Source organism: Cariama cristata, unplaced genomic scaffold, assembly GCF_000690535.1.
Source record: "Cariama cristata isolate BGI_N322 unplaced genomic scaffold, ASM69053v1 scaffold17210, whole genome shotgun sequence".
Classification (NCBI taxonomy): domain Eukaryota; kingdom Metazoa; phylum Chordata; class Aves; order Cariamiformes; family Cariamidae; genus Cariama; species Cariama cristata.
Window position 1 is genome coordinate 13,976 of NW_009595434.1, and position 22,326 is coordinate 36,301.

General features: G+C 36.5%; 1 protein-coding gene across 1 annotated transcript; it reads right to left on the bottom strand.

The window, feature by feature from the left end:
* Positions 1–526: 526 nt before the first annotated feature.
* On the bottom strand, positions 527–20,145 carry FGD4 (FYVE, RhoGEF and PH domain containing 4; the record flags this gene model as incomplete). The annotated part of the gene is made up of 13 exons (XM_009702166.1): positions 527–837; positions 1,020–1,160; positions 2,814–2,954; positions 4,876–5,001; positions 5,416–5,511; positions 5,685–5,715; positions 8,673–8,845; positions 10,331–10,477; positions 11,108–11,166; positions 12,137–12,275; positions 13,416–13,572; positions 17,781–17,926; positions 20,003–20,145. Coding segments are annotated over 13 exons (1,757 nt in total), but the record flags the coding sequence as incomplete, so codon positions are not given.
* Positions 20,146–22,326: the final 2,181 nt, after the last annotated feature.

Below are 22,326 nucleotides of genomic sequence, written 5' to 3' on the forward strand. Positions count from 1 at the left end.
GAAACTTTAAAAGCCAATATACCTGTGAAAGCAATTTGCATTACTTTAATTAAGAACAGACAAGTGAATACAACATATGTACAGATCTGTGGAATTAAATCTATAAACAACATACATTAAACCAAACTGTCCCTGCATATTTAACTACAGATCTATTTTGGCAATGTGGAGGTATATCTTTTATCCTGTTGCAAGTCCTAACATGTAAGTAGGAAGCTTCAATATTTGCATTCTTAATGAAAGGAGCAAATGTTAACCGAAGAGCAACTGGATTTTCAAAAAATTTGCATCACGACAAACAAGTAGTACAGTAAAGTTAGTAAGCATTTTTAATAGCATTCACATTTTTAAAAAGTCTCTGAACTGGACCTGTACATCACTTTTATTGACAGAACATAAATATAAGAAAAAGATCCCTAAAAAGACCAGAATTTTTCCCAAACATAAAGTGCTAAGATGTGTACGGTAGTAAGAAGTTGTGGGGTTTTTTTTTGCCTTGATTGAGCAAAGAGAGGTTAACACAAAGGTTAACCACAAATTCAACTGAAATCTTTTAAAAATACCATGTGTTCTTGAGCTTCAGCATTCAGATGTTTTAGAAGATTCAGATTGCTCTTCTAAATTCACTTGCAGTTCATTTTGACATTCTGGTGTCTCACCTTTGACAGCTAAATGGATAACTTTTAGCCATTTCTGTTTTAGTTCCTCATTGTCCGCAGCAAAGCTGTGCACAGACTTAGACTGGGTCAGTTTGAAGCTGTGCGGGAGGTCAGCACTTCTTGGAGTGTCATCTACTGTATAGCCCAGAAGTGGAATTGTAGCCAGAGCTTTAACATCCTAAGAAGAAGTAGAAGTTCTTGATTATGAACAGCCAACTAATCTGCCCACTACCTCTCATTTACTATACAGGCTGGTGAAAACACTTGGGTCTTTCCTCCATTCCCAAGCTATTTGACTTCTCTTCCTCAGATGTCAGTGACAATAATTACTAAAATCTTTTCCTTTTTCTCTGTACATACCTGTGGAGCACCATACATGTACAGCACAAGAGCTTCCTGTTTAGGTATAACACACCACGCTTTCTGCCAGGGCTTTGATTTTTCCATGTACTGAAGAAAGCTACAAATGACACTATTTCCAGAGACTTCTGCAGATTCAATCTAGGAGATAGTATCAAGTATAAAAAGGAAAATAAACTTTCTTTAAATAAAGACTAAAAACATACAGAACAGAAAAGTAGAAATTCATCACCATTCATATCAAATCTCGGATAGCATCTGCAAAAGAGCTGGAGCAAATACCCAAGGAAGATCGTGAAGGACTGGATTTATGAAGAATATTTCTGTATTACATACAATCACAAGGTGTTCTCCCTTAACATGTGTAATCTGCTCCTTCTTTCATCAGTAATTTTGGATTATACACTTCTAGATCACTCGAAATTTCATTTTGCCACCACAGTTAGCCTCTTTCTGTATCTTAGTATCTACAACAATGTCTAATTTCTAAAATAACATCATATTAGGCACTGAAGTGCTACTAACTGTCCAATCTGACAACTACTCTATTTTGGCAGTCAAAATATTATGACAGGATCAGATGCAAACACATTTCGAGGAATAACAAAAGAATGCAAGTACTAATCCTAGAGAAAAGATTAGGTGGATTGCTTAAAATCTGAAGACAGAGTGACATGCTACTCGGGTTAAATAGTGATCCTGAGAAGAACAGGAAGAACACAAAATGACTATGTGTTAAAATTTCCTTGCATCAATTTTTTTCCTCTCCCAATAGTGATGCTGTCTGGATGCTGCAACATGGTACAAATCACTCCATTGTCATAACTTCCAGCATGCAGACGCACATTTCTAAGAGACTCTATAGCTCTTTCAGCTACCTTAAAAAAGCCATCATGCCAAGAAACAGCAGTCTCTTGACTATAAGGTAAGCTAGTGGAGTTCTGTGCTCCTTACTCTTTCTCATTTAAGAGAGTATAGCCAAGTGTAGTCAAGCCAACATGGATTAAGAACTGTATATGGAATTACAATCTGTATCTCATTTTTGCCTTCTTTCTCTGTTGGTATTTAGCTCAAAGGTCAATCCTTCTCTACTACATCCCAAGATAAATATATTGTCTTGACAAAGTTAGGGTGATATTTCTCTAATGTATGTCAGGCATTTTAAAAGGGTCTATAAAGGGGAAATTAAGAAATGTGAAGGTTAATTGCAATTCTAAGATGCCTATTTCTTCCCCGATCATAAGAGAAACATAGCTCTTTATTGTCTGATTGAGCCCTTGAATTTTCAGATGCCAAAAACTGAGAGCAACTTGATGACTTCAGGGTACATTGTATACACTGATCAAAAGACTATCTTACTATTCAGACTCTGAATAGCAAAATTCTCCCCCATTCCCCTCTCCTCCATCCCCAGTTCTTTCAGTTTGGGTATGTGTTTCCAAGAATTATTGTAGTAGCAGTGGTTTTTGTTGCTACAACAGCTTAAGTGCAGAAGAAGAAAACTGAAGATTTATACGGAAAGGTAATGTTCTACCACATCAGCTGATGTAACTGGAAAGAAGCAAACAAGCTCTAAGGTTCATAATTCCCCCTTTAAAAAAAAGTTGTAAGAAACCAAGTAGTATTGTGAAAGATGAATGGTGAAAACCAAAGTCTATTGGATGGGATAAATTTGGTCCACGTACTTTTTATTTCTCAAACAGAAAATAGCCCTGAAAGAATGCTACCATCTTTCACCTACTGATGAGCTGAAACTGTTCAACTATGCACATACAGTATTTTTAAGTGACATACCTCCAAGATGCCTTTCTTCTTCTTTTCCTCACTGTCCGTACAACCAATTATAACATGATAGCAGTCCTTACAGACTTTATTCAATTTATTGCCATCATATTCAAGATGTGCCTTGTAATCAGAACATTTCCAGCAAACCACCTTAGAAACAAAAAAGATAACATACATATGAAATTTAAGTATTTATAAAACTTTATGAAAATAAAAATTAGTATTATCTACTTCGTAATATAGTGTTTAATTATACAGACCAAGAAAGATAATGCCTTTATGACATGTCCATAATAACTTAACTGAAAATAATGATTTTCCAAATTTGTGCCACTGCTTCTTAACTAGAAATGCTTTTTACTATTTACCTGGTGGAACTTGGGACTTTGCATAAAATCACATTAGGTTTTCAGTTATATCTGTAGGTTAAAGCTAGGAATAGAATCAGAATATAGCACAAGCCATGCTGCAGGAAGAAAATACTCCAGTTTCTTTAGATGCCAACCTGAAAAGGTACATTTACCCTTTTGCTTTCTGCATAACCTCAGAAATGCACAACTGACAGGCACTTTTAATGATAAAAAAAGTTTAATAAAATCAGAAATGGCTAATTTTTAACCTGCTAATAAATATTAAATTTACAGTTTTAGAAGCTGTTCATAAGTATACAGAATAAATAAGCCAATATCAGAATGATTTTTCTTTTTTTTTTCTCTCTCTCTCTAACTGAAATGCGAGAGAGATCTGAGAGAAGTTCTTTCATTAGAAATGTTTTTCCACAGAAATGTTCTTTCAGGTCAAAAAGATGTCCTGCATAAAAAATATGAGTGTAGTTATTTCAAGAAAGAAAGGTAGACAAATGAACTTGAACCACTCAAACACCTGAACAAAACTTCGTTGTGGACCAGGGCTCTGCAGTACTAATCTAAATCACTACCTTCAACTAGTATCTCTAGAGTATACTAGTTAAATATTCCCAATTAATCACTACTGGAAAGACACCATCACTGACCCAAATTAATTCCCATGAAAAAATGTTTTAAAATTAAAGTGCAAGGAGATGTGATAGAACTACAACAGAAGGAAGTAGTCAGGAGCCTAAACAAAAGAGGGAATAAAAAGGAAGGGTGTGATTTTAAGATTAACAGAGGAGTTTTAAGACTGAATGATCTGGGAAAAAAACCCAGATGACAGCTGTATAATCAATAATTCAGAGCTTCTGGAAAAGCCTCTAGTGTCCTGCAAAGCACAAAAGCAGCATTTTGAATGCAGTAAGCCTTCATACCATATAAAAATATTAGAAAGAAATCATACAAGATAACGCGTAAGACAAATACTAAACATGGGCTTGCACTACCATCTGCTGGAGAAAGGCACAGCTGCTGGATGGCAAGAAAAGAAAGCACAGTATTTTTGTTCTTTTGTTACCTTCTGAAAACTCTCAAGTCATACCACTATTTCATGGTTGCTTTAAAGCGACATATGTTACCGTAGCATCACACATGGAAAGCAGCAGTAATAGTCTCTCCCCATCCTAACCTTCTCTCCTTCCCTGATGCTTCGCGCATGTTTGCGCAGTTCAAGCTGTTCACACTGAACCCAGCTGGGAACGGCTCCAAGTTAACCCAATGGAAAACTGCGGGGCTTCATGACCTTCTTGTGAAGAGGAGAGAGGAGGTAGCCGAATGGGAAGAGGAGGCAGCCAGTGCTGCCAGGGATAACGCTGGTTTATGTCAGTTTAATACGGTCTTGAAAGTGTTGAGATCAGTGGAGACCACTCAGAAGTAACAGCATAGTATGTCCAGGGGCTTGGGACACTTTACATAAATGCGCATCTTCCACTGCTCCAAATTACTTCCACATTTACCATGTCAACTAAAGCAGACAGAGGATCCTTTGTGGTATGCTATACACAGCTTCTCCTTTCAGCCACAAGCACAGCAACAAACTCTGCAGCATAACAAGCAGCCACCAGAAGCCAAGTAGGTGCTTAGACCCATTCCCAATTGTAGCTCAGACCCATTCCCCCATTGTAGCTCACCAGCTACAGCAGCCAGGGCTTTGCACTTACATGTCCACATGCTCGACAGTGGTGCCTTCTCCTTGTCAGTGCATTAAAGGGCTCCTTGCATTTCATGCACATGGTTACTTCGTTGTCTCGTATCCACCTCGGTGCTCTCTTTCCAAGCTCAGCGTTCTGAAGGGGGGCAGGAGGAGGATGAGAGAATAAAAAAAAAACAAACCAGTATAAAAAGTTGCACAGTACTTTAAATAAAGAAAATAATTATTCTCTTCCTCTGGAAAGGAAATGGCAAAACACAGCTCAAGATGAATTTTGAAATCTATACAAGAAATAACAAAGAACCCAGTCAAAAATCATGCTGCATCACTGAAAGGGTACTGTGTTACATGTTTCAAGAAAAAAAAGAAAGAGGCTTGTTTATAAGATTTGGCATTGTGAAGAAAAACAATTACCAAGAAGATAACTATGTTGCAATTCCTCTGCTCTAAGAATGATGGGCTTAAAAACAAAGTTTCTGCCGAACTTTTTCCAGCTATTAAAGAACAAGATAGGTACTAAGAAGGTTACAAAGGAATAACAGCAACTTACAGAAACCTCAACAGGCATGTCTTCATATTCTTTAGCAATAGCGTTTCTAAAAGTTTCATTCCTCTGCTGAAAAGCTTCTATAGTATTCTGAAGTGCCTAAGGAAACAGTGGATAAATTCCTCAAACATATTACATTTAAAATGGACTCTCTGCATTCTGACCAGTTATTGATTAGCAGAGGGAAGCTACAGCCAGAAAATGTGAATATCACTTTTTTGATTGCTTCAGTGAAAAAGTGTTTAGAAAATAAAGAATGTAGATTAAATTACCTTTATCCATTCTTCCTTATCTTGTTCAGAACTAAAAGAAATATTTGACACATTAGTCCAAAACTAGTTCAGAAAACATTATTTCACCATCAACAACAACTTGCAAAAGCCAAGCTTCTGAAGCAATTTTCAGGAATTTAAACAATACTAATTGTTAACTGTCCAACTTAAAAAAAAAAAAAAAAAAAACACCAAACAAAACAAAACAGAAAACAAAAGCATGACTTCAGGCTTCATAAGTCTACAACCACTAAGAAGTGAATTCAAGTTGAAAGATAAATGTAAATACATTTAAAAGGTGTAATAATAGTTGCATTGTTAGACTTTTTTTTTTTTTTTCTGAGAACAGGATAGAGAGCAAAAGAGGACAATGCAAAGTTTAGGTGTAGGTGTTTTTTTCTCCTCTCATTTCATGTACTACTAAGTTCACATACTAACACACATTTCTCCTGTGTATCTCTTAAATATTCCTTCCTTTGTGTTCAAAAAATGTTTAGATGTGGCGCTTCAAGACATGGTTTAGTGGGTTTAGCCAGCATGGTGGCATCCGGTATACAGTTGGACTTTATGATCTTTGAGGTCTCTTCCAACCATAATGATTCTATGATTCCTCCCTCCCTGATAAAAGTAATTTCCTTAATGCTTTTTTGTTGTTGCTGTTGTTTAAACTTGTCTACAGTGGCAAGAAGAGTATCCAATTAAACAAAAGGAAAAATGTGTTATAATACAAACAGCAGAAATTTCCCTTTTATGCATTACAGCAGATACAGGTGACTTAACAGTAAGTACAGATGAGATGCACAGACAGGATAGAGATGAGAGAGGAAACATGTTCAACTCTGATCTTGTACGACCGCTCTGTCTTTAGAATTTATCAGCAAGACTTTTGACATTCAAACCTTTGGAAAAGCATCTTATACCACAAGTAATAGTACTATTAGACACTACTGACTAGTGCTAGTAATGAAAACAGTTTATCTGCAAACTTTCAGTCAGAAAGATGAGAATTAACACCACAGTATATCTGGTTCTTCAAAAGTGGCCTTCTCCTTGGATATTGACGTGACAAAAACCCACCTTCTGTAGCCATGCAATATCAGCCATACAAAATTGTATTTTCCTATGGATTTCTCTGAAGGATGTGAAAGAAAGCTTTTACAGCACCTCAATAAAAATGGCTCCTCAGGTGTTGTTTTGCAGGATTAGTAACACTTTTAAGCAAGCAGACTCCTAGTGTTTCGCCTTCCCACCTACCATCTGCATACAAGGCAGAAAAAACCTGTCTAAACAGCCAAAATAATTCTCCCTACCTGCTTACATTAAAAAACAAAAGCTGGGCTATTAAATGCTGTACTAGATCAGCAAGCTCTCAAAGAAATAATCTACCAGCTGTTTAAAAACAGTGATTGAAAATGTACTCAAATAGTATTCTGAAAAATACAAGCCTACTAGTAAAGAAAACCCCAAGGGTAAACTAAACATTACAACACTGTTAAAACAAGCTCATGAATTAAGGACATCAAGGTATAGGGTACATACAATACTCACATATGAATCAAGATTATTCTAACTTAATTCAATAAGATCTCATTTGGTACATATTCCTTCACGTATTTGCACAGACTTAATGCATTCTAACAATGTTCATAAAACAAAACAAAACATGAAAACATGTTCTTCTCACACCTAAAATAAACTAACGCAATAAACTTTCAATTATTGGTAATAAAGGAAAGTTAACAAAATAAACTTAATTTGTTGTATCACTTTTCTTTCAATTAAAAGATACTTCACAAACAGTATAGTAAGATGCCATCTTTCACCACTGAAATGGGTATATGGCATATACCTTGTGAAATATGAGCAAGACATCATACAGCAATTTATAGTAGATGTGACTGATAGCCAAAAACATGTCTCAGAAATCTTGCAGACCTTAGTGGAAAGCTTCTTCATGTCATTTTTCAAAGTATGTATTTAATTTCCAATTCAATGACAGTGTAGGTAAATTTCTATATGCTGTTATCTTTCTATATGCACTGCTGTAACTCTCATTAAATATTACAAGTTTTTTTCCATAAAGGAAAGTAGCTTGCAAGCTCGTTTGCTAGCAAGCTAGGGTTTGTCCCAAAATACATGGTGTCCACACAGAACTGTATCCACCATGGACATCCTCCTGCTTATTTAATCCTCGCCTCTCTGCAATGAAATCCTGACTGCTAAGAATACGATCTTTAAGCAGGTTCAATAGGACAGGTGGAGTACCCCACTTTATTTGAAGTAGGGCAGTCTAGACAGGGAAGGTTTAGTCTAGGCAATGCAAAAAGCAGCAATGGGAAGGTAAACCAGCAAGAATAGGATACAAGGACTAATAAGAAAACCAGAAAAGTGCCAGTCAGAAGAGTGCAATTGGAGGAAAAGGACCCGAAAACTAAAAGGAGAACTTGCCTTCCAGGGTGAGGTTGATACCTGGGACCGAAGGAAAACAAGTAGACTGGAAACAGGCCTGAGGAATGGAGGAAAGCAGGTGCCCATCTACCACTGCAGAAAACTATGTTCTGTGGACATAAAGCCATCGGGGTGGAGAGTTTTGTTGGGTGGACATGCCCCGAGACAAACAGTCTCATTTGTACCAAGGTGGCTCAGGTACCAGAGGCAGTAGCATTGCCCAGAGATTAACACACTCAGTGTCCCAAAACACTGAAGTCGGACAGATTGCCTTTGCACCAGTTAGGTACGCTGCTTTCAATTTTCCAGCAAGCTATCTTAGGTATTTCTGCAAAGTAAGGCAATGCACTATACATTGTAGATGCATCTTCTACTCCAAGATATTCTTGGACTGACAATTTATGATTTTTGGCAGCCTAGGCTATTTTCAAAACACTGATATTAAGATGAAGGCCACTGCAACTTTCTCCAAATCTATTAGTCCACTCTTTTGTGTGTATATATTTAATCCTCCAAAAACTAGATAAAAAGACTGCTTACCTGGCCTGCAACTCCAGTGTTCGCTCTTTTCCAGACACTTGAAAAGTGTGTGGATATTCTTCATTATGAGTTTCTATAATCTTCATACCATCTATGCCAACTCTGGTTCGAACAGAGAACTTTGATCCTACCAGGCTGAATTTAGGGACGCAGTAGAGCAACATATTATTAAACTGGGAAAAAATAAACACATGGCTTTGTGTTAACAAAACCACAGATACAGCCACAGTTTCTACTGAAAGCTGGACAATATTGCAAAGCGAGACTTAGTAGGTGAGAAAGCAGGTTCTTTCCTACTCAGTTGATATACAAGAAGACCAAAGCTCTAGTGCAAGACAATTGCTTTTTCTTATTTGTTTAGAAATCAGATTACAGGATAGCTTCAGTGGGTATAAGAATAATTGCTCTGTATATGCAGCAGTCTTCATAGCATTTATTATCAACTATACTCAAACTGGATATTTTATACCATTGTAAAGCTTCTGTTAGAAAAACCCATTCTTGTGCCTCAATTTTGCAAAACCTACTCTAAACTGCAGAATAAGAACTCTTTTCTTCAGTGTATACACTTATATTTACCCTGTACCAAAACCATTTGATTTTGTAGAAGTTGTAACAAATGTTATTTGAGGACATTGTTTGTGTTTTCTCCAAGACAGAAGAATATTTCTTAAGAGGTTTTATTCACTGAAACCCTCAGTATCACAGGAAAAAAACCCCAAAACATGAGCAGGACAAAGATGTACTCCTTTATTAAAGATTAGAACTTTAAATAATGTTTAAATGTCTAAAGCCCCAGCCTTGAAGTACAGTTATTAAATCAGATCTATAGTGTTTAATTTTCTTACATTTTTCTCTAAATTTATTATTAAAAAGAGATACTCACTTCAGTTAAATCCTATTTCACAGAAATCCTGTCTACCCTACTGCCTAGTCTGTATCACAGATACAGTACATTTGAATTTGTCACCTCTCATATGAAGTGCACATCATTTTAATCAGCTGCCTAGCCTATTTGAGGTCTGACTATTGAATGATTCCTCCTTTTGTTTGAAGCACAGATAAGCAGGTATTGTGCCTCAACAACCCATTACTAGTCTTTATTAACCAGAAGACATGCAACACCAGAGGCCCATAAGCAAAAAAGTATTAGCAATTTTTAATGCATGGGAAGCAGTGAACTACATTAAACCTTTTCCAAGGGAGTTGTAAGGGAGCACAGCTGTAGTTAGTTCCAAGACAGGACATAGGCACCTGACAAGAGGATGGCCTGCCACAATAACAAGCTCCCACAGGACCATAAGACTTACTGGGACCTCAACACACAATCTATCAGGACTAAAATCCTAAGCTTTTACATTTCAGTTTCATAAGAATGTCAAAGTTCTCATGCTCTGGGACCTGCATTTATAATCAGCAGCCACTTATTTAAAAGAGAGTTGCTGGACACCGGTATCATTTTCTTTAAAACCATGTATTCTGTCCTAAATGGTGTTTTCAAGCCTTTCTGTAAGCAGTAGAAGGTTTACTCATGCTCTAATATCACTAATGGAAAGGCACTGACATCAGCTAAAGAGGATTTTGCTGTCTCTTTGGTAGTGCTTTCAAGTCTAGAAAGGTATACAGCCACTCCTGCAAAGACAGGCCACCATACTTACTAGGAAAAGATAACGTTCTTGAGCAGATGTATTGCGAGCAGCGAGTTTAAGGATCTGTCCTTCTTTTATCAGTTCATTTGAAGGGTTCACAATGTCTTCCTCTTCTCCCAGCATCTCATATATCTCTAACAATTTCTTTAGATTCTCCTTTACAGTGAAAATACAGTTATAAAACTTATTAATTAAAAGCACAGACGTTTAAGCATATTTAAATGAAAGGATGGGAGCTTGCGTAAGTCTGGAGAATGTTAGCTGTGAAAAACATATATATACCTGGTATGTATGGTCAGCCATACAGACTAATTAACTTAGTTGATACAGTAACAAGTACTTTTAGAAATGTTATCTCCTCGGTAATTCTGAAAATGTAGTTATACATACAGCCTGCATTATTTCTTGTCCAAAATATTTCACACACTTAATGAACTACCTATCATGCCAGCCCAATATGGGAGAGAAACAGTAAATACTCTCAAGCATTATCCTTCCACTGACAGAAACAGATGAAACAAGGTCGAGTGCAGTGTAGCATCAGCTCTCTGAGCAAGGAGAGGAACCCAGTCCGTCTCATTTTCCACTCGGCAGAATTCGGTGCAATGCCAGATTTTGTCTATTATTCCCAGGAGCTGTATAAATACACCAAGTAGGAGCAGTAACTTGGACCCAGGAAACTCATTTTTGCCATTTGAGGGAAGATTTGCAATTCACACTCCTAGCTTCACCAAATACTCAAATATAGTATTTTAAAATGCGAACAGGAAAACAAAGATCATTTACCATTTTTCTTATTGCACTATTTGAGTGACTTGCTGCAGTGGATATAATTTCCAGGGATTCTAGACAGAAGAAAAAGAAAAAAGTAAAGCCAAAAAGCTGCAGTTTTACATATTTATCTATTACTTAAGAAAAAAAAAAAAAAGGATCACTCTACAAAATTGTTTATAATTTTTATGTAAATTACACACTACAATAAATTTCTTAAGTTATCAATAAAAAAATAACCAAAGTAAAGTGGAAAGCATAAGAAAGTCAGCTACCAAGTAGAAATTAAAATCTGGAAAGATCAGAAGAGAATTATTGCAGATTATTTTAGAGCTTCAGCACTTAGAATCATGTTTGCTGTGACATGGAGAGTCATGGTTCTCTCCTATCTTTTCTCGAAGTAGTCCAGAATGTCAAACTATATTTTTAGTTGAAACAGCTCATATTACAAATACTTACAGTAACAGTACCAACAATGAAATATTTCAAAAAATTATCTGACAAGTAATTTTGAACAATTTGTGGAAATATCTTGAACTGTGTAAATACAGAGAGCAATAAATTTTAAAATGGGATGTTCTTCTTCCCTACAGGAGCTTAAAAATACAATAATGAGTCTAACTCTTACTTTTTTACAAATAAGAGACATACATTCCAAATGTGCATAAAGCAAACCAAAATGCTGACAAAAAAGAAAAAAAAACCCACACAAAACAAAAAACCAAAAAACCATGAAAGAAAAACCACCACAACCCCTGATTATCCACAAAGCAAACAAATCAAAACCTGTGTGCTATTCCAAAACTAAGCAAAACATATGTGCTCCATGAGAATACTAAAGGCTTTACAGTTTTTACATTAACTTCATCCACTGTTCAAACAGATTTTTTCCAAAGAATCCTACAATTCCACTGAAGAAATTCTATTGTTCTTTTCAGAGGGACTTTGCTCCTTCACTTTATTTTTCCTGAAAATACCTTTAATTTACAGTATCCTCTTACTACTCTCTTATTACAGCTCTTTTAATGGCTAGAAGAAACTTACTTTCGGCATCTTTCCAGTCTAGAGAATCCTGAGGCAATTTCCTTAAGTAGTCCTTTAGAAGCATCTCGTAGCGTGGAATGCGTTGTACTGGTTCTAGCATGTGATGTTGCAATGTCAAATTTCCACAGACTTTTTCCTTCTAAAAAATTGTAAACATATTTCAACATAGTAGGCAAAAATGTTATTAGGATATAGTAAAATAACAGTTGTGATTGTTAAAACATAAATAATGTATTTTGAAATATGCATGATAGACCTTCTGAAAGAAAATAGAATTACTTTGCCAAACCAAATAATTACAAATTCTTTCCCAAAAATAATTTTAACAAGAGTTTTCTCAGTATCCAGTAGAATTCACAAATAAAAGTCCTAAAAAAAAACCTCCCAAACTCCAGACTATTTTAACTTAGCTTTGTAATAACTCAGAGAAAAGGATTACAACTGATTAATCAGAACAGTTCAAGACCACATATTAGAAAACAATTCTTAAAATATACCTTTATAGCCCATTTATCTATCTGAGAAAGGAATGCTTTCTTTGAGTTTCATTCATAATGTAACCCCCCTCAGAAGTGTTTTAAGATGCATATTCATTTCCATAACCTTAGCTGCAATTAAAAGATTACAATAAAATACACATAGTTGTCTTCCCTGCCTTAGAATCACAAGACCCTATACAGCAGTAAAATTTAAGCAGAAATACCTTACCCTGTTTCTAGCTGCTCAGTCTGCAGCAGGGACACATACGTGCCAATTTACAGAGAAACCTACGGGGAGCACCAGAGGGCATAAAATGCACCTTTGAAAAGAATGGTGCATTGTTTAACTGTTCAGTTTTCTTTACCTTTTGTGGCTCAGCATTTAGAACTATATACTTACAAAGCATAGTGCTCTGCATAACAGCACTGGTGTGAGCCAAAAGAGTACTTATGGATTCAGCGCAAGGATCTACAGTTGCACTGACATGTCACTTTATCCTAAAACAGTATTTACGTTTGGTACCTATGACAAAAAGTAGTATTTTTTTATTCTTCTCATATTTCAACCTTTCTACTTTGGTCCTCTATGTTGCACTGGAAAGGCTGGATTTGTGTGGGTATTTGTGCACATGTGAAGGGAAAAGAAGAAACAGAATGTGGTGTGAAGTGGACAAAAACAACAACCCTTAATTCTAAGGGATCTGGTATTTCATTTTCTCTAGTCCTTTTTTCACCCACAAACCTACATATTTTTATATATGCCTGTATTACTTGGGGATCTATGTTATTCTCCCCATTACCTGAATGTCTTGAATAATGAATTTGAATTGAGGTGACCGTTCAGTCCACGTTTTCACCAATTCCATAGCGTTATCAAAATTCTTCACATACTCTCCATACATCTTGAGGAAAGGAGCTAACTTTTGCAGAATATCTCCAATTCTAGGCGTGGTAGTCCTGCAAAATAAAAGGGCAGAATATCAGAGCAAACAGGAAAGGAAAAAGGACACACGAGGTTATAAAACAGTTTCAAGCATTTAACAGAGAATCCTTCTGTTTGGAATTGCCTCATATACAGTTCCAATGTAACCATTAAAACTGACCAGTTTCCATTAACAAAAAATTTGTAACCTCTTTGATGTTGTATAAGCATTATAGGTCACGTAGAGCACTAAAGAAAGAAGAGCTATTTATAATGAAAAACTTGAGAGGTTTTGTTTATAAAGCATGATCTAATTATTTTATTTGCAATTTCTTAAAATTACATTATCTTCTTTTGCTGATACTTTACTCTTGAAATATATAATCTGTGGTTTTGTTTGAGGACTAAATCCATACTGTACACCCTCCTTTCTGTGCATTACATAAATACATGTCTTTACAATTTTTAAAAATCATTATTTATCTAAGAAATTGTATGAAGTAGAGAGAATCCCTTGGATTCCAGTCTTTTGTAAAAACTTTCCCACATCTTTCCCAATTACTGATAGCATCTTCAATAAAACAGAATAGTAAAGAAACTGATGGGGAGGCAGAAGGAAGCTACAGTCTCGATGGACACAAAGAAAGCAGAACAGCACACATGCATCTCCAAGAACTACAACAGGAAACATGTTTCACATTTCATTTTCAAGGATAGACTCAGAAACTCAGTATCTCCGGATTTCTGAAAGTCTGAAATCAATGTTGAGTCAGTGGTCTAAAGTGAAGCAATCTACTGCAATTACTTCAGCAGTCTACTCCAACACACCACTTCTTCAAGAGAAAAGCTATGCAGAAGAAAAAAGTTACTTGAATAGTGAATATTGCCAGGACTGGCAAAGGCTAGTCCAGCTCCAGCTGCTCCCGCAGGGGCAGAAGGTACCTGTGTAAGACCTGGCAGAGGTCTGAGCTACTGCTGGGCCTGGCAACTAGAGAAGGGGGCATGATAGGGTCGGAGGTTGGTCTCTGAAATCAGCAAGGCTCTCCACCCTTAATTAGCTTCCTATATTTGTTCAACCACTCTACATGCAAGCAGACACATACACTTTCAAAGTCAACCTAGCAATTTAAACCAAAAACCCACTCCTTTGGTTCCCTGAATGTTGTTTCCTTGGGTTATCATTTTATTGCAATGTAGCAGCATAATTTGTAACTGAAAATAAAATACAAATCATGCCAATTCCAACAGAAACGAAGGAAATATGAATACATTTCTAAAGGTCATCAGAAAAAAAAAAAACAAAGTTTTCCGTTCAATTTAACACATTAGTAATTATAAAATTTTACAATTAAAAAAAACTTAAAGCAGAAAAGACTGTGGCAATCCTTTTTATCTAAAGAAACTGGCAAAAAGAAAGAATACTTCTATTTAACTGTTTTATACCTATTACCAGACAGATGTTAAAAGAAAATGTTAAAACTTTCATAAACCAAGAGGTAAGAAGAGTTTGCTAAGCCTGCTCCTTGGATACCTACGGCTCCTCATTTACACAGGGTACTGCAATTTCACTGTCTTTGAAGATTCAAAAATTTTGAACTTTTCATGCAAAGCCCTTATTTGTCCAAAAACTCTGAGGCTGTAAAAACACAAATTATCATCATTTCAGGTAAGAAAGACAAGGTCCACATCACACAAAGAGCTCCGGAAGAATAGGAAGCACAGGGGCAGTTGTAGAAAGAACCACCTTCTGAGAACAGCATCCTCCCTTGATGGGCTTACAAGCATAGACAACTAGTTCATCTCATATTCAAACACTACACACCATGACGCAAAATATTAAATTCTACCAAATGCCATCAGGTCCAGGATAGTTACTGTTCCCTTGGACAGACAGATCAGAAAGAGAATTATTACCACGGACTCACATCAGCACTGCACTGCTGCAAAACAACAAAGATGGTATCAGTACGTGGGTCGAGAAATTGGACTTCACGTTATAACATAGGTACAGAAACACTTAGTATTTCTGTGTTATCAAAATTGTATCATGATGGTATTCACCTTAGCATTCTAAAAACTCAAACATTAAATAGCCAACTAACTAATGATGATTTGTAGCATCTCATTTAAAACTGTCATGGCTGCATGAAAACTAAGGAAAGGTCTGTAAAATCACAGCACAGCAAAGGTGACTGCAAAACAACTGCTTTCTCTTCCAATATAGAAGCTAAAAGGCATCCAACAAAATTGAAAGTTGCAGTTCCAAATCAAAACAAATCATATGAGTAGGTCAGGTCTGTAATTGCCACAGATTCCAAAACTGTGTTGAAAGAGTAAAAGAATTTCTTCACCAACCCACCTCTACTCTACCCACCCCTCCCAAAGGCTATCACACTGCGTTCTTATGTTCTTCCCCAGGTCATCCTCAGGTACAAAAGACAGAGTTAGATAAGTATTTTGTTTGATGTGGGATCACTGTTATGCTCTTTTCATGTGAAATACATTGCAACAAGGCTGGTTCCAGTGTTTTCAAGCCATATGTTGTAAACCAGATATTCAGCTCCAGCTGTTGCTCAACTCATTCAAAACGCAACTACCAGACAATTTCATTTCTACCCGATAAGCTTAGAGTCAACAGTGCCTTTTCTTTTAAGAAAGGCCTCTGATCTGCTTTCCCAGTTGCAAAACTATATATTTTTACCTTAAGTTTTCAACACAAACCACAACTCAGGGAAAGTGTCAGAAATTTTTATCCAATTATTTTTATTGGAAGCCAAAGAATAATAGAAGTGCATAAACCTACCAATAGAATATACTTAAGTATTTTCTATGTCTAATTAGGGGAACTGCTGAGGAAAGTGAACTCTGTATCTGGCAGAAGCTGTTGTGCCAGACAATTTCAGAGACAGGTGATGGGGAGAGAAAGTTACCCCAGATTTTTCTTTCAGCAATGATAAGAAACTCTCTTCAACTGAACCCTTTCTTCTAACTCCTCCTAAAAGCGTAACATTTTAAGGACCTTTAAACAGGCTGTGTCAGGTACAGCACAAAGGTTGTTTCCAAGCAATGTAGGAAAGGTAATATCCTTATGATGTTGTTTTTTAGTTTTGCACCAGTAGTCAAAGCTCAACTGCAAAAGCACTTTTCAACCTTTGAAGCTATATAATTATATACACAATATTAGTGAACAATTTAGCATTTTGCAAATATGTAAGCTAGGGCAACCCATCTGTGCTCTATAAAGCATCTGGAGAAAAATTCTGAGTACGTAACAACTTTCATTTCAAATACATACAGCACTGACATCATGTAGTGTAAGCTGCTTTTTAAGTATCATTACAGTAAGTTAAACTCCACTTCTCATGAATATGCACTCTATTTTAACCCAGGCATTTGTATTTCCTATCAGATTTTTTCAGTTGATTAGAAGAAAAGGGTGAGTGTATACTTTACACAGTAATTCTGCAAGGAATGTAAGTTAACGTGTAAGCTTTCCTATATTTCATGATACTTACATTTTATTTACTTTCTTGCATTATAGACTATACAGGGCTACCATGTGTTTGTGCATGGTAACTATTCTATTTTAAAGAATCACCATAATTACATAAAAAGAGATGAAAAATACACGGCTATATTAGTATCTCCAGAATCACATATGTCAAGGTACGATAAAGATACTACAGGATCTTTACATGGACATTACAGAGTATATTTACACTTCAGCTATCCTTCTTGCTTGCTCCAAATAGGAATCAATAAAAGCTGGATGAAATGGTCCCAAAATACACCTGACATGGATTTTTATTTCAAACAGAAAACCAAAACACAGAAAACCAAGAGTGTATCCCACCTTACTACAGAAAGCAATAACGAAAGGTTACTGTGCTACAAGGGTAGTACAAAACACATCCATGTTATTTATCTCGATTTTGTATTCTGTACAATGAATTCACCAGGTAGCACACAATTTCAGTCTGAACCCCTAATTCAGCAATACATTTAATCATGAGTAATCTTGCTGGCTTCAGTGAGATACACGTCCTTTATTTTGAGCAAATGATGCAAGTCCTCTACTGAGTCAGATCCTGACGAAGAGTGGAAAAGCAGATGTTTTCCTACCCACAGTACTTCCTAGGCCTGGAGCACTTAATTATGAAGGTTCCTTCCCTACCTCAACCCTGTGACAGAGTTTCTACAGACATAGTTTTAGTAGCGTATTAACCAGTGAATCGCCTCTTACCATTCTTGCATTCTTTTCTCAAGTTCTGGAAGTAAGAATTTACTGTGGAAGGCATTTATCGATGAAATGTTAGAAAAGATTTTGTTAATCACTTCAGCTGGAAATGAACCTCTGTTGGCTTCCTCAAGGAGTCTGGAATAGAATACCTGCAATACAGAAAGACAGCCCCAAACCTATCAGCCTGTTATCTTTAATCAATGGAAGACCACCTATCCACCCCTCCTACACCAACTGAGGCAAGATTAGCATCTCAGTAATACAGACAGGTAATGACAAACTCATTTATTGTCTTTCCCCCATCAGAAGTTAAAAGCTTCACCTCCTCTTACACCCTACTTTTTTTCTTGTGAGCCAGGAAAGCAGTGTAGGCGGAGCAGACATAAGGAAAGCCAAACTGAAGTAGTGCCATTTTGGATCAACTCCAGACATCCTGTCTGTTTTAACAGCTAGATCATCTCAGCTTTCACAGTCTTCAAGTCGTATTTTCCACTCTTGCTTTCTTTTCAATTAGTGTGATGTCTGATCATCATTAGCTCAATCACTCTCCTTGTGTACTGTATCCCCTTATCCTTTTGAAATCAAAGAGCTGGCAGACTATGAGTGGTCCCAACGTACCATTTGAAGTCCAAAACAGGCCCAGTTCTGATTGGACTCTGCTATAGTTTCTTTTAAAAAAATATATTCTTTCTCCATCAGCAGGTTCTACCTGACTAGATGCAGCTACAAAACGGCTAGAGACGTGTGCAGGTGCTAATGCGGACATCACATACAACAGTGTCTATGGTGAGCTACAGTCCCTCTGTCTCCCTCTCCCATGCCTGAACAGGCTGCATCTCCCTAGAAAGGACTTCAGAATTTTGGGCAAGGGCTTGGGAAAGAAGAAAAGAGTCTGAAGAAAGGAATTTTTATAATCCCAACTGAGACAGCAAAAGTGTCTTAAAAGGAAAAAAGCCATATACTTTCACATATACTTTAAAACATGCTCACTTTGCTGCATCTCTGAGAGGACAGTTCGTTAATTCTGACAAGTTACTTTGAAGATTATAAAGGTTACACAACTTTGTAACCAAGTTTAGAAACGTAACAGTCCCTTCCCAGTCTTCTGCTTTCCTCTCATTAGTAGCAGTTGAGCAGTTGTGCTTGAAACTCATTTTTCAGAACTCTGTCCAGTTAATATTTGGAAAACAGGCATAGGAGTAACTCACTTATGATCGCATCAAGGAAAATAATTGTACATTACCCATCAGTAAAACCTATGAATGAAGCAAACATTTTCCTTTTTTATTTTTAAACTTCTGTAATTCAAAGCTCTTTTTTTCTGCAATATTTTGTCTTTTAAAACACACCATATATCCATCCCAGTGTGGGTCTGCTAGGTAAATCCACTTTTATAAGGACAATTACTTAGATCCCTAAGCAGCCTGAATAATTATTATATCAGTCGAGACTTTTTACTTTTCATCAACTGTTTTTACAAGACTTATGCATTAGATCTGAGAAATTTAAACAGAAATGTCTGAGAAAAATATCATGGAGTAAGGCAATGCAAACCTATAGGTATCCAGGTAAAATGGATGTAAGTGTTACGTGAGAAAGTAAACAAGACTGAAAAAGGAAAATACTCAAGAACTACAGACTTTCACATTTAAGAAACATCAGTTTGATTCTACAGAGCACAAGAATTCAACCCTTTCCTTGCAAGAAGAGTAATTCATGTTCATTTCCATAGGATTTCTTCTAAATGTATAGTGGGAAAATAGAGGATATACAATTTAGAATGGGCATCTTCCCAGGTTCTTTGGCACTAAAGAAAAATTCTGATCAGGCGGCTCAAATTTGAAAGATTTAGTAATTTTCTAGTGGGTGGGTGATTTCAGTATTATAAAATGATACCCTTCTCCATTTCACCAGAAGCCAAGAAATGGTTATCCATCCTATTTGTTGGAAGGGCTACCAGTACGCACTACTATCGCTTATAGTGACATCTACACACACAAAACATATTGCATTAATATCCACAAAATACTAATACTTTTAAAAATGTACTGTTCTTAAAATAGAAACATAGGTAAAGTTATGTGGCGAGAGCAAATGACTGACTGGAAAAGCCAGCAAAATGTGAAAAACATACCACCTCTTATATAATTTATATACACACTTACGCATAGCCATTCAAGTGAATTCAAGGCATGACAATAAAAACAAATTCAAGAAAAATGTACCCCATCTAAGAGGTCAAGTCGGCTAACGTAGGCTTTTTCTGTTTGCAGAAGTTCACTGGCAATTTTGTGACGTTTCTGTTCATCTGTTTCCTGGAGGAAAATAAGAAGAGCTCTTAGGATACTGGAGGAAACGTAATTTAATTCTAAAAAAAAAAAAAGTTGAAGAGACATATGATTACCTTACAGTCCAAAAGGCAACTGAAATCAAATTTTTCACATTTAGTAATAGACACCCCATTTTGAAAAATATAAACTTTCCAGCAGTTTAATCAACAAATAGAAAAGTCAGAACAGGATAAAAATCAGTCGAACTGCAGAGCAAAACTCAAAGCCTAAAACATTTAATATTTCCCAGTTTGTATACGGATCTTTGCCAAAGCACCAACTCCCTACTTAGCAGATCAGCTCACATCCTGGTAATCGAGTACCACTGACCTTTCAGAGCTGGAAGAACTGATTTGCAGAGTAAGAGGGAACAGATGGGATTAGTCTGTGTTCGCCCCCGCCCCCGTTTCAAAAGTTATTTGAACTGCATGTTCTTTGCATGACAGAATTATTGAAAAATACCGTACAAAATGTTTTATGTTCATCAATACACTCATTGCTGATTAATTGTTGACTGCAATTAGAGGACTCCTTTGCTAGGTCTTTACATAAGTCTCTTGTATTTCTGAGGGGAAGTTTTCACTTTAAAGTCTTTCATTTCACAAAATATATTTTTGATTCTTCTGCTTAACAGAAATTAAAGCATTCGTTCAAATATCAATATTAAACTAAATACATTAGAAAATAAAATTATGAGCTGCTATGAGAAGTTACTTCAAAACAAATAATGAAAGCAAACCCTTCTAAAATATTGAAACACTAGGGAAATGCCCGATCCTCACAAGTGACAGATCCAACAAAATGACACTTCCATTACAAGATTTTTCTTCCACATTTAGTGCTAGCACTGAAAAGTGTTCACATCTACTGACATCTGAACCTTTCCCAAGTAAATGGCAGTCTTACCACGGCGCTTATGGGGAAGTGTTAATTTTCTAGACAAACCGTAGAAAATCATAAAGAAATAAAAGGAGAGCTCAAAAGAGTTATTTCTGATTTCAAATCACATATTGCTTTCCACAAAAGTACAATAAACATTTGCAAGTACATTTATAAAGATAGTTTGCAGAATAGTGAATGCCAAAGTACAGTCTTTTCATTTAAAGGACTTCAGTGGCTTTTTTTCCCTTTTCAGTATTCAATAAGTACTCCAAATTTGAACACATTTCAATTCTAATCTGCAGTGTTAACAGTCACACTGCTACACGGCAAGCCTCCTCCCTAAATACAGGCTTTCAATACTGACTTCAAAGCTGTTCATTAAATCTGTTTAAATCAGCATAGCAACCACAGTAACCTACAGAACAGCATTTTAAGTGCTTTCAAGAGTCATTGCAGGGAGCTGGAGGATTAGCTATTACAGATACAGCATGCCATTTAGCGCAGCCATTTACAAGGAATCTCACACGTAGACTTGAGGCACAAAACCATGGAGGTTACTGGTTCCTCAGCAATTTTATTTTGTTTTTTTCCTCCCCAAAACCCCACTTTCTCCCTGAAGCACTACTACAGAACCAATCTGCAGTTTTCAGAAGATTACTTGAACTAATTAAGAGAGAAAAAAATCACACATAGCAGACTCAAAAATATCACACAAAACAAGCAATTCAGAAAAAACATTTAATCCTCACTCCTAAATAGGGAAAAACCCTCTTACTCTCTCACTATGCTCTGATCCCAGCTTTCCCATCCTCTCAGTATCAACCTTACATCTTCCTAATTCTTGAACCTCAGTTTCATTTCTACATCAATTGCACTACCTGACATGGGAATCTTCTACGTAGGGAAAAAACACACACTACAGATGAGTTATCTTTTAATCATAGTGGCATGTTCTTATTCCAGTGTAAGAACACCCTCCTACAGGGTTAGATCAGTGCAAAAGTAACACAAAACTGTATTGCTACTTTTCTTTTAGGGAAGTCCTCAGTTTCTCACCTCACCATCTCAGTATTTGCCCATAACTTACATGAACTCCCAGTTGTTTTTTCTGCTACTAGCTCCGTCCTCCTCCCTATTCATTCACCCACTTCAGTGTCTTATCTAGTATCCGATCTCAAGAAAAGCACCTGGTTTCCACGAGGTCACGCCAGCTTCCTTCCTGTTGGAAACAACAGGTCACAGGCTGTTTTGGTAGTAGTGGCATCCATCTTCTGTGAAGCTTTTCTTGATGGAAGTGGCAGCCATTTGTCCTGAGCACACAAGGTGAACTGGGACCA